The sequence below is a fragment of the Populus trichocarpa genome, chromosome 15, assembly GCF_000002775.5.
Source record: "Populus trichocarpa isolate Nisqually-1 chromosome 15, P.trichocarpa_v4.1, whole genome shotgun sequence".
NCBI lineage: Eukaryota > Viridiplantae > Streptophyta > Magnoliopsida > Malpighiales > Salicaceae > Populus > Populus trichocarpa.
Window position 1 is genome coordinate 8,369,012 of NC_037299.2, and position 13,371 is coordinate 8,382,382.

Genomic DNA, 13,371 nt, shown 5'->3' on the forward strand with positions numbered 1-13,371 from the left:
GTTCAATATGAAAATGGTCTTCAACAGAACATACCTGCAAGCAATGGAGAAAAAGGGCAAAGAATTAGTGAAAGAAAATACTTAATATTGGTAAAAAATTGTAATTCGGATCCAACCCCCTCTCCTAGAAAAAGAGTTGGTAACTCTCATTATCAACACTTTTAAAAGCTCATTATATGAGTACCTATTGGGAAATAGGTTTGCAAGTTTTATAAACATTGTGCCTGTGGCTGAACGAGTATAATAGGCCATCAAAACTGAAAGAGTACATGAAGCAACTGAATCTAAAAAGGCATAGATCTTTGCCAAGAAAAAAAATGCAAAGGTGCATTAGGTGGATTATTACACTTATTATCCAAATAATTATAAAAATAATCAAAATAGGCCTTTTCGCCCCTAGTTTGCCTAAAATGAAATTAACAAACAATCATGTCTAGCCATTGTATCTACCATCATATCCCATATATTATTTAATCACCATAAAAAAAAAAAAACTAATTGCAACTATGTCTGGCACATTCTCTTAAACCTTACAATTTCTAAAATACCAAAACACCCAACCTTTTGATCATTACCAATAACGACCCTACCACCAAAATACCCAATTTGCATTGTATATAGGACATTTATTCAAGTTTCACCAAAGTTTGGGGCACCATATTAATGATTGCAACGAGTTCCACTAAGATGTTGAGACCTTAATAATTCCTAGCATCCTCAAAGTTTTAAAATTATAAAGAAGCACGAGAAATTAATTTGTAGCTGCTGAAAAGGTTGAGTTTGCTTTTTATTAATACCAATTTTTGTGAGGATAGGTCACCCAAGTTGATTTTAAAGAAGTTAATATCTCATAATTTTGACATCTATCAAGCACTCCTTCATGATTATAGATATCATTTTCACACAAGATAGTCCCCTATGATCATGTAAACTTACATGGTCAAAATAAAGGATGTCATAATCTAATTTTTTACCCCTATTTTTTTATAAAAAAAAAACAAAAATTTTCATTTCAATAAATTTAGTTAATTTTAGTCATTTCATTATTTTTCATTATTTAGTTTTATGTTTCAAATTAAATTAGAAATAATCATAAAAAAGCATTATATATATATATATATATATATATATATATATATATATATTTAAAGAAGAGAAGAAAAACATATAGTTGGGGATTTGATCAGACAAATAAATGAATTTGACTACCCCAAGACTAAGTGCAAGAAAGAAAAAAATATAGGAATAATTTTGGGTGTGATTGGGGACTCAATTGAAAAGTAATTAAGAAAAAGGTTAATTTGGATTTAATTATAAGAATTAAAGGACCTAGGACTTAATTGGAGAAAAAAGCCAAATTAAAGGGTTAAATCAATTAAGGGTAAAATTTAAGAGAAAACGTGAGAATTGAGTCAAAATTGCATAATTTTAGAAACTAAGAACTAAATTGAAACAAATAGTCAAATTAAAGAGTTTTATTAATTCAATCAGTGATGAAATTGAAAAAGAAACCAAAAATGAAAAAATTGACCAACAATGTATAAATTTAAAAACCAATGATTAAATTGAAAAAAAAAGAGACAAAATTAAAAGGTTCAATTAATTCATTTAATGGTGAAATTGAAAAGAAAATCCAAGATTAAAACCCTAATTAAATGAAAATTGAAATATCAAAAAGAGAAGTACTATAATAAAAAAAAATAGAGAAACTCAAGGATCAATTTGGATTCTCAACCTTTTCCCCGAAACAATGTTGTTGTTTTTGTTTTTTGTTTTTTGTTTTTTTTTTCATTTGAGATACTAGAATTTCAACACGGATAAACCATCCGACTTTGATTATTTCTCATAATTAAATCCAAGAATTAATTCCTATAATTCTAGTCCTAAAAATACAGCAATCTTTTATTGATTCTTAGAATTAAATCCAAGAATTTCATCGTAGAAAATTCAGCAATTTGTTATTGATTCTCATAATTAAATCCTAAAAATTAATCTCATTGTCATAACCCAATTCTGGGTTATTCTCTAAAAATCAATTTTTTTTTTCAAAATAAAAATAAAAAAAATAAAATGGCTGGTAACGTGGAGAAAGCAGACCGGGAAATCAAGCTGCAATTTTTGAAGGAAATTCAAGGCCTAATTGTACTCCATTGTACCAAAAAATAGAGAAAAGAAATGCAAATTCAAGGTTAAATTAAATGATTATTGGACGAATTTACATAAAAATTAAGTCCAATGACATAATTAAATTTTTAATAGGCCAATTTGATTTGATCATGGGCCAAATTGAATTTTCATTATGTTTAAAAATTAATTTGGGTCCAATTGAAGGATTTAATTAAGTGCAAGGACTTAATTATACTTTAAATGGATCAAATTAATTTTATTTGAGACTTAATTGGTGAAAAATTAAGTTTGGGAGCCTAATTTAGGCTTAATTGAGAAGATTGGAATTTTAAAAGACCAAATTTAATTTTTATCAAGTTAATTGATTGAAAATAGGGGTAAAATTGCAAGAACATTGAAGTTTTGGGGTCAATTAGGGGCTAAATTGAAGAAATCCGAGACCGATGACCATATCGCAATAGGCGCATAACTTCGGGGCTCAAATTGAAGTTCATCAGGGGCTTAGTTGCAAAATTTTAGGGTCAATTAGAGGTTCAATTGATAGTAATTTAAAGAGGGAGGACTGAAATGAACTTTGGCTAAAATAAGAACTTTGGTACTGTTCATCTTCTTCTTTAAATCTCTGAAATAACTGCTAAGGTTACCTACTTTGCAGGTGCATTTAATGCACCTAACTTCCACCAAATTTAACCAAACATGCACGAAAATGATCCTCTATAGTTCCTCTACAGCTCCATGCTAATAGTTCAGTGTGAATGACAATTAATCGGCGCCGGCGTCGGCCTAAACATGCTAACTCATGTAGCTTTTTCTGCAGATTTGACAGTGCACCGTGCCTACTTTGAGCCAACGGATGGGATCCTTCCCAACAGAATCAAGGGCTCAAATTTTACCCTGGTGTAGACGAGATTACCCTCTTCCACCGCCTATAAATAGAGGCTCCATTGGTGACCTGATGGAGGAGAAAATCGGGTCCAAAATCAGCCAAAAAACCAGCCATTTTCCTTGTTTCTGCAATTTTTCTCTCTTTCCCCTCCCTCTCCTCTCCACCATGGCCTTCAGCCACCACCACTCTCATCACCGGTCTTCCCACCATCAGCTCCACCATAGGAAGCCAACACAACCACCAACCGACCACCAAGAGCCACCGTCGGTTTCTCTCTCCTCTCTACAGCCCCTCCCGTTTTCTTCTTCTTCTTTTGCTTCCTCTGCCACCGACCTCCACCGCCACAACTAGCTTTACCACCGTCATTTCCATCAACCCAGCTCCTCACTAGTGGTAGAGCAGCGACCGTGACCTTCTCTCTCTTCTCCTTCCAGCCTTTCTCTCTTCTCTGCAACTTTTTTCTTCTTCCTCCCACAGCCGACTTCGGCCACCATCACCTCAGCCGACACCTCCTGAGCCACCGGCCGAACCACCTCATCATGTCCAAGACCCCCACGCCAGGCAACTTCCTTCTCCCTGCTTTGCCTCTTGCTTCCTCGGCGTGGCCGCTGCATGCAGAATTCATTTCTGCATACAGCAGCTAATTAATTATTGGGTCGGGCCAGTTATGCCCCGCCCAAGTGGCTGGGTCTAGCCCGGCCCCCATTTAAAAAAAATCCAAAATTTTTTCAAAAATCATTTTAAAAAAATTTGTGATTTTTCTCGCATATTTTCCTACCAATTATGCATAATATCGGGTTGTATATTTACAATGTAAAATACAAATCCGGTATTAAAATACTCGGTTTTCTCCGAAATATTTCAAAAAAATAATAATAATATTTCAAAACATTTTCAAAAAGAAAAAAATATTTTGTTGCATACGGCCAAATCTTAAAATTTTTCCAAGCATATTTTTCATAAAAAACAAAAATTGCATCTTTTTCATGTTTAAAAAAAAATAAAAAATGAATATCGTAACCAGTTTATGATTATCCATTAGGATTTGGCCAACATGTCAAAAATCTTTTTCCAATTTTTTTTTAGGATCTAGATGTAGACTTTAATATTTGTGGGGTGTAAAATTACACAATAAAGCACACCCTCAGGTATTAAAGATACAAAGTGTAAATAAATGCGATGTTAAAATTCAAACTTTAGAAAGGTTAGGATTTAACCCAATAAGGTAGAGACTCTCTCATGAAGAGAAATCTGCCTTGAGCCTTAGAAAAGACCAACGAATAGAAATCCGACTTAGAAAAAACAATCAAATAACAATGCAGCTTACCTTAGATAGGGTGAACTAGGGGTGATGCGTTTTTCCCTTACACAACCAGTCCCTTACCCAAACTCTCGCATACCATAGGTTCCTAGTGACTATAATACTAGGTGGCGACTCCTGAACCTTAATCATAATTTTATGATTAAATACAAAAACTCTTCCCAACACAACACCTCACATAGGAGGCGCGACGAAAGCCTCCGTCGTCGCCAGACGACGTCGCCCTGTGACACCCATGATTCCAACCATTCATACACCTATAAATAACAGAGATTAGGAGACAAAAGAGAAAAAAAGAGAGAGCATAAAACACAGAAAAACTTTAATTTTTTCATATTGTATGATAAAAAATAAACACGTCGGTAACAACCTAGAATTTTTCATTATGTTTTTCTTAATTTTGGTTGTTTTACATCTACAACATCAATTTGCTAAAGTTATACGAGTATGTGAACTTTGTGGATATAAAGATTCAAAAATCTATAATCAAATTTACTCTTTCCAAAAAAGCTAAATTCAATCTTATAATTAAGTTTGACACAATTATGATCTATACCGAGATACCAAGATTATAGAAATTGAACTCCCACCTAACATCTATGAAGAGATGCAAACAAGAAGTATGAAAGACACCACGAAACTTGAGTAATTTTTTGATAAGTTAAAGCATTTCAATGAAGAACCAAATTAAGAGAATTTTTTCTCTCACATAATAAATTGTGACAATAATGTTCAACTTCATAAAAAAATATTATCTTACAAAATAATATTTATACTTGAAAAAAATAAACTTTAGTTGACCTAAAGAGCTAACATTAATCCAAATTAAAATAAGGCCCAAAACATAAAAAATAATAAAAATAATAATTCTAAAAAATTATTCTAAGTTGCCGCACTTGATAGATTAAAAAGAAACAATTATTGAATAAAATTCTTGCTTAACAAGACCTTTTAGCAAAAAATGTGTTATTGTCGCCCCTTGGAACCCAAAACAAACAAGGAAATAATTTTTTTCATTAGCCTTCTATGTTCTAACATATAATAAGGAATCCTCTCATTGTTTGGAATCCATAAAATACATGGAAACAAATAAACCTTTAGCTGCCAAAATTAATTAGTCCATGAAGTAGTGGATCAAACTCCTCTTATACGTAGATTAAGATTTGATCATCACTTGTTGAAGATGTAGCCTCTTTGAAACTCACTTTGGCCCCAAATACTCTAAATAAGCCAATTAAATACATCATTGTTCTTGATCATTTGGGGTAGTTTGGATTGAATTATTCTCTCTCTCTTTAAAAAGATTTGACCTTAAATCATCATTAACATCAAATAAAAAGAGATCAAATACATTAAAAGTAGCATTAACATCATACTCATATGATAGATCCACTTTAAAGGCATTATCATTAATTCTTTCTAAGATTTTGAGTGGATCATCTTCTCTTGGCATCAACTTAGATCTTCCTATATGCACTCAAACCCAATCAACGGTTCAAAGATAATCCATTTGCATCTCTTATTAGCTTTAAATGTATATTGCTCATTCTTTTTGTGTATTTGTCTTCGTACACTCTCATAAAGAGTCTTCACTGCCTATGATTTTATATTGTCATTAAGACTAACCCTTTTTATCAACAGGTAAATGAATCAAATCTAAAGAAGTTAAAGGATTAAAGTCATAAACAATTTCAAAAAATGAATAATCAATATTAAAATGCACACTCCTATTATAAGCAAATTCAACAAATAACAGGCAATCTTCCCAATTCTTCAATTTTTTTCAATTATAGTTCTTAACAATGTAATCAAAGTTTTATTAATTATTTTAGTTTGACTATCTATTTGTGGATGACAAGTGGTAGAAAATTACAATTTAGTTCCTATCTTACCCCACAAAACCCTTCAAAAATAGTAAAAAAATTTAGTATCATGATAAAAAAAAAATGCTTCTAAGAACCCTATGAAGCTAAACTATCTCCCTAAAGAATAGGTCCACTATGTTAGTTGCATCATCAGTTTTATGACAAAATATAAAATGTGTCATCTTAGAAAACCTATTTACAACCACTAAATTAGAATCTCTACCCCTTTTTGAACTAGGCAAACATATAATAAAATCCATAGATATATCAACTCAAGGTTCTTTAGGTACTTTTAAAGAAGTATACAAACCATGAGGTAAAACATTAGACTTGGTGTGTCTAAAAGTTATGCACCTATAATAAATTATTTGCACATTTTAGGCCAGTAAAAGTTCTCATGCAAAATTTCTAAAGTATTAGCAAACCAAAAGTTTTCTATTAAACCGTCCTTATGAGCTCCACGAATAAGCAATTCATGTATAGAACAATTAGGTACACATAGTTTTTTAAAAAAAAACAAATAACCATTAAACCTATAAAATTTATTGAGGCCATGTTTGTTTCCCGGAAAGTAGTTTCCGGGAAACCACTTTCTAAATTTTCCTGTGTTTGTTTGCCATTAGAAAAGTTGGTCAACGGAAACACTTTCCGATCAACGGAAAACACTTTCCAGTCAAAGAAAAATTTGGTTTGGTTTCCAGGAAAGTGTTTTCCCTTTTGGCTGTGTTTGTTTTCCGGAAAGTGGTTTCCGGGAAACCACTTTCTAAACTTTCTTTTGTTTGTTTGCCATTAGAAAAGATGGTCAACGGAAAACACTTTCCAGTCAAAGGAAAATTTGGCTTGGTTTTCAGGAAAGTGTTTTCCTGGAAAATTTAGGCGGAAAACACTTTCCGGAAGTTGTGAAAAATTTAGAAATGTCATTATTTGCTGATTATATCAAATTTGATCCTCAAACTTTTGATTGCTATATATAATTTGTTTTGAATATTTATTTTTCAATTTCATCTCTTAAAATTTAATTTTATATTAATTTTGGTCCTTATTTTTATAATTGCTATTTGCTTTTTCCTTATCATTTTTTTATTGAAATTTTTTATCTATCAAATTTAGTCCTCATTCTTTTAATTGTTATTTTATTTGAAATAATTTATGAAATGTTAATTATTATTATTTTAATTTCTTCATCTTTTATTTTTTAAAATTTTTTAGATTTGATCTCTATTATTTTGATTATTATTTATTTTATCTGAGATAATTTATGAAATTATATTTTTTTTCAATTTCATTCTCATTCAACTTTTTAATTTGTAAGATTTGTTCCTCATTATTTTAATAAACTTGAGAAAAATAAAACATTAATAAGTTATTTTCCAGCTCATTTTCCATGACATAACCAAACACTGGAAAGTGTTTACCAACTTATTTTTCATTACACTACCAAACATCGAAAAATACTTTCCCGGGATTCACTTTCCCCGGAATTCACTTTCTAAAAGGAAACTACTTTCCAGCAAATAACGGGGCCTGAATATTGAATTCTCACATGCTTAATAAACTTGGTTGAAATCAACATTTTTATCATATAAATCATTTACATATTCAAATCCTAATAATTTAGCATTTAAAATTGAAAGAAGTACATACCTTCATGATAGTGCATCAACCACTATATTCTCCTTACCTTACATGTATTTTATTATATATCGGAACATTTCTATGAACTTGACCCACTTGGCATGCCTACAATCCAACTTTCTTTGGCCCTTTAGATGTTTCAATGATTCATGATATGAATGGATCATAAACTATTTCGGCCACAAGTAATGTTGCCAAGTCTCAAATTCCCTCAACAAAACATAAAAATCCTTGTCATAAGTAGGATAATTCAATGATGCACCATTGAGTTTTTTTTTTTTTTTGCTAAAATAAGCTATAATCCATTTTTTTCTGTATTAAAACAACTCCAATACCTATTCTTGAGACACCATATTCAATTTCAAAAGTTTTTGTAAAGTTAGGTAATGATAAAAATAGAGCAAAATCAAGTTTTCCTTTAACAAATTAAATGAATGCTCTTACTCTTTACCTTATTTAAATTCTATTGACTTTCCAACTATTTTAATCAAATGAGGGGCTAGAATATTGAATTTTTTAACAAATCTTTTATTAAAGATAGCCTAACCATAAAAACTTCTTACCTTTATGATCAAAATAGATGTAAGCTATTATTAGATAGCCCTTATCTTTTTTATCACAAGCCATTATTGGATAGCCCTTATCTTTTTCTCACCCATCTTAATACCTTTTACATTAACAACATAACCAAGAAAGATAATTTTATTAATGCAACACGTTACTTTTTTAAAAATTGATTTTTTCCAGTTTTAACCTTTAATATTGAGTTGTTTATTGAGCTCCTTTGGTTTATTCAACTTGCTTTTAATATTGGGAATACCCCGATATCACGACCAAAACACAAATTTGGCATACTAACCCAGATGGGTCAGGTTGTTTTTTTACCTCTTTTTTTTTTCAATTTCTTTATTGTCATTATATTTTTTATTCATATTATTGAAATTATGTGAACTTATTAAACATAATCAAGTCAATGACTCAAATCTTTTTTTTTTTTGGAGAAACCTCACTGTCATTTTTTTCACAATGTAAACAATTTGGGTTGACTCACGATGTAGTACGATTTGCTTATTTAATTGATACTATAAAGCATAGTTTTTAAACTCGGCCTCGTGACCGGCCCGGTCCCAGGCTCTCGAGATATTGACATGATTGTAGATTTTTGTAGGCATCAATTCTTCTTCGCTGGAGTGCAATACAGCTCATTTCAGCTGTCCATAATTTTGTAAGAAAACTTGGCATAAGTGAGTGAAGGTCACTGCAATACGTTTAATTATTAAAATTATTGTCGGCACAGATTTATTTCATCACATTGTTCATTAAGAAAATTCATTATTGTTAAATAGCAATTAAAAGGATGCACGAAGAAGACCAATTAATTAATTAATTAAGGCTTAAAATAAAATAATACGGTGGTTAGAGAAAAGATTGAGACAATCAACGAAGACACACAAACTTCGTTTTCCCAGCTCAACAAGCCATCGATCTCTCTGTCCACCGACAGAGAGGGAGTAGGAGAGTATGCGCGCACACATGGGCCACAGCCGTTGCTGTCGGTGACTATTATTCTCAGTCTTTTTTATGGCTTAAGAGCATCTCCAATGCAAAAAGCCAAATTGAGAAGCTAAATTTAAAAAATGGCTTTTTGAATAGTATAAATATAGCTTTTTTGATTATATGCATTCCAATGGTAAAAAGCTATTTAGAAAAGCCATTTATATTTTAATATATTTCATGTTAAATTCATTTTTATATAATTATATAACTAATTTAGATATTTTATATATAATATAATTATGATGTTATTAATTATATAATAAATATGAGTAATTTATAAAAATAATATAAAATTTAATGAAATAATATGAAATTTAAAAGATATAACTTAAAATTAAACTTAAAATTTATTTATATGAATATTTTTAATTTTCAGTTTTATATGTTACTGTTAAAAATTTAATTTTTTAAAAGTAAATTCAAATTCAAACTTTGAAAAAACCATCAATATTTTAAAATTTGATTTTCAATTTTTTTTTAAAAAATTCATGCTTTGAAAAAATGACCGCCACAATTTTAAATTTTAAATTTTAAAATTTCAAATTTTGAAAAAATGACCGCCACAATTTTAAATTTTAAATTTTAAAATTTCAAATTTTGAAAAAATGACCGCCACCATTTTAAATTTTAAAATTTCAAATTTTGAAAAAATTACCGCCAACGTTCTAATATTTCAAAATTTTAAAAAATAATCCATCTATAAATATTCTCATATACCTTAACATTTTTTCTCATCATTCCATTGTTTTCTCTCCAATCAAAAATATATTTCATTAAAATTCATCATGAATCATTCTAATTTTAATTTTTATGATGCTTTTGATTTTGATGATGACACTCCTGTGTTTGCTTTTCAAGTTGCTGCTGCTGTGGTTGCTGAAGAAGAATCGAATAATCAAGGGTGGAGAACAGGGTATCGTGGCTCTATTCTTGGCCACAATATTGTCAATCGTAATAGAAAGGAAGGTGAGTTGAGGTTATATAATGATTATTTTGCTGAAAATCCTAAATTCACTGAAACTCAATTTCGAAGAAGATTTAGGATGAGTCGTCGTCTTTTTCTTCGGATTGCAAATGCAGTGGAAGCTCATAATCCATATTTCAAACAAAGGACAGATGCTCTCGGTGTTCTTGGTTTATCTTGTCTTCAAAAGGTAACTGCAGCTCACAGAATACTTGCATATGGTATTCCTGCAGATCTTACTGATGAATATCTTCAAATTGGAGAAAGCACTGCGATAGAAAGTCTTAGAGCTTTCGTCAAAGCAATCGTAGAAGTTTTTGGTGATTGGTATCTAAGAGCACCAAACGAGGCCGATGTTTGTCGATTATTATCAATTGGAGAGCAGCGTGGATTTCCAGGGATGTTAGGGAGCATTGATTGTATGCATTGGAAATGGGAGAAATGCCCAATTGCATGGCATGGGATGTATACTGGTCATTGTCGTGAACCAACTATAATTCTAGAGGCGGTGGCTTCACAAGATCTTTGGATATGGCATGCCTTTTTTGGAATGCCTGGATCATTAAATGATATTAATGTTCTTGATCGGTCACCTATCTTCGCTGCACTTGCTGAAGGTCGTACTGCTCCTGTCAATTATACAATTAATGGGCATGAATATACAATGGGATACTATTTAGCAGATGAGATTTATCCTAATTGGTCAACTTTTGTTAAGACAATCCCAAGGCCATTAGGAGCAAAGAGAAAATATTTTGCAAGTAAGCAAGAGTCTGCAAGAAAGGATGTAGAGCGGGCATTTGGAGTGCTCCAATCTCGTTTTGCAATTGTACGTGGACCTGTTCGATACTGGGATGAAGAAACGCTTGCAAATATTATGAAAGCTTGCATAATAATGCATAATATGATTATTGAAGATGAAGGAGCAATGAACCTTGGATTTGACCATGAACGTGAAGTCAATTCTTTTATATCAGTGTCACATGGTGAAATACCAGAACTACATGATTTTCTTCAAACTCATAATCGAATCAGGGATAGAGCAACTAGCTCTCAACTACAAGAAGATTTGGTTGAACATTTATGGGAACAATATGGTAACGAGTAGAATCATTAGCTTTGAACTTCTTATGTCATCATAATTTTCAAGTTTTTTATGTTTTTTTTTCATTATGGTTGTTGTCTTTTAAGTTAATTAATCCTACTTATTGTTGTTAAGTTTTTTATGTTTTTTTTTTCATTATGGTTGTTGTCTTTTAAGTTAATTAATCCTACTTATTGTTGTTAAGTGTTAGAAGAACTTCAAAAAAGTATTATGAATTAATACCACTTTTATAACAATATATTTAAAATAACCAATAAATTTCTAAATATTTAATTAAAAATACATTACATTAAACAATAAATAAATCTAGTTAATTAAAAATACATTACATTAAACAATAAATAAATCTAGTTAATTAAAAATACATTACATTAAACAATAAATAAATCTAGTTAATTAATAATTAAAACCCCTCTTTTGCATAATTTCTAACTTTCTATTTTGAAAATACGCTGCAGAAATTGGATCCAAATTAGAAATATCCATTTTCATAATTTGTTCTTCTTTCTCAATCCTGTCCAATTCTTGTTTCTCTTGACTTTGTTGAATCATCATAGCTTGTTGCTCTAACATAATTTTTCTGTCTTGTTTCTTTTGATCCTCAATTTCAACTAGAGTATCCCTGAATTGTTGTAAGATATTTGTTACAGTTGTCTCCCCAACTTTATCTTTTCCTTGTTTACGTTTAAGTCGTTCCTTTGCAGCCTTCTGACCAATTGGTCTATCTTGATAAATCAATGGTTCACTGTCTTCTCCTAAATTAACAGAATCAGGGGTAGATGGAGCTGATGAAGTCGAACTTGCATTGACATGACTTTTTTGTTTCTTGTTTGACCTTTGATGTTGACTTGCACGCTCAAATTGCCATTTGGGTTCTTTTCTTAGGATAACCCAACAATGTTCTAGTTGAAATCGTTTGCCAACGCAAGAAGCATACATTTGTCGAGCATCATTAATCTGGTAAGTAAAAAATTAGAAAAATTAAATAATGTTAAAATATATGTTAAACAATTTAACATGAAAACGAATATTAAAATTACCCTTGATTCTTCGGTCATTCCACTTTGCTGACGATTTTCAATTTGAGTAACAAATCCAACAAATTTACCGACTTCTCTATTTATTTCTTGCCATCTATTTGAGATGCTTATTTGAGAACGATTATTCAAGTTTCCTCCATTCTCTACAAAGTAAGCATGTACTCGAGCCCAGAACTGCTTTGTTTGTTGTTCAACTCCTGTAATTGGATCTTTGCTTGTATTTAGCCATGCAGAGACAAGTAAACAATCTTCCTCTGGTGAGAAGTTTTTACTTCTTTGTGACTTTTTTGTTGTATGGACATTTAAATTCGAGTATGTTAAGTCATCAATTAATTGATTAGAATCACTTGGTTGAGAGAGAATATCTTCTGACTCACTCATAAGAAAGTTGGTGAAAGAGCTTGGAAAATTTGAATCCATCTACATTAAAAAAACCTCAAGTTAAAACCTTGTAGGAGAGTATAAAAGAAGCGCACATTCAATGTCTAGCAATTTTGTAGTTTACATACATGTGAATTAATAACAAGCATTGCATTCTACTTGTTCTAACATTACAATTTGACTATTTTTTTTGAAACTAAGAGAGGATTGATATACTGGTTTAATTGCATTTTCAACAAGACAAAATATAATTAACCTCAAATTAAAACAGACAATCAAAAATAAATTTTAAATATGTCACTCTATATTTTTATCAATATTAGCTACCATTATTACTTCCTCTTAATTTTGTCAAAGATAACAACATAAATAAAAGATTGTTTTCCTTAACCCATATCAAAAACATAAAATTACAAAGAAATAAAAATCATCATAAATATCAAATTAACAACAAAAAATCTACAAAATCAAGAGATATTAAAGAGAAAAT

The 13,371-nt window shown here is 30.6% G+C and overlaps 2 protein-coding genes across 2 annotated transcripts; one reads left to right on the top strand and one right to left on the bottom strand.

The window, feature by feature from the left end:
- Window positions 1-10,053: 10,053 nt before the first annotated feature.
- LOC112327349 (uncharacterized) lies at window positions 10,054-11,595 on the top strand. The gene is made up of 2 exons (XM_052447661.1): window positions 10,054-10,357; window positions 10,589-11,595. The coding sequence occupies exons 1-2, from the start codon at window positions 10,177-10,179 to the stop codon at window positions 11,461-11,463; spliced, it is 1,056 nt and encodes a 351-aa protein (XP_052303621.1). The 5' UTR covers window positions 10,054-10,176; the 3' UTR covers window positions 11,464-11,595.
- Window positions 11,596-11,799: 204 nt separating this feature from the next.
- On the bottom strand, window positions 11,800-12,913 carry LOC127904401 (glutathione S-transferase T3-like). The gene is made up of 2 exons (XM_052447703.1): window positions 12,501-12,913; window positions 11,800-12,417 (listed from the first exon to the last, which is right to left on the bottom strand). Exons 1-2 carry the CDS (start codon window positions 12,879-12,881, stop codon window positions 11,857-11,859), a joined length of 942 nt encoding a protein of 313 aa, XP_052303663.1. The 5' UTR covers window positions 12,882-12,913; the 3' UTR covers window positions 11,800-11,856.
- Window positions 12,914-13,371: the final 458 nt, after the last annotated feature.

Coding starts and splice junctions, on each gene's coding strand:
- LOC112327349 (XM_052447661.1), top strand. CDS start 10,177: ATGAATCATTCTAATTTTAATTTTTATGATGCTTTTGATTTTGATGAT. Junction 10,358..10,588: donor CAATCGTAATAGAAAGGAAG/GTGAGTTGAGGT, acceptor GTATTCCTGCAG/ATCTTACTGATGAATATCTT.
- LOC127904401 (XM_052447703.1), bottom strand. CDS start 12,881: ATGAGTGAGTCAGAAGATATTCTCTCTCAACCAAGTGATTCTAATCAA. Junction 12,418..12,500: donor GAATGACCGAAGAATCAAGG/GTAATTTTAATA, acceptor TTTACTTACCAG/ATTAATGATGCTCGACAAAT.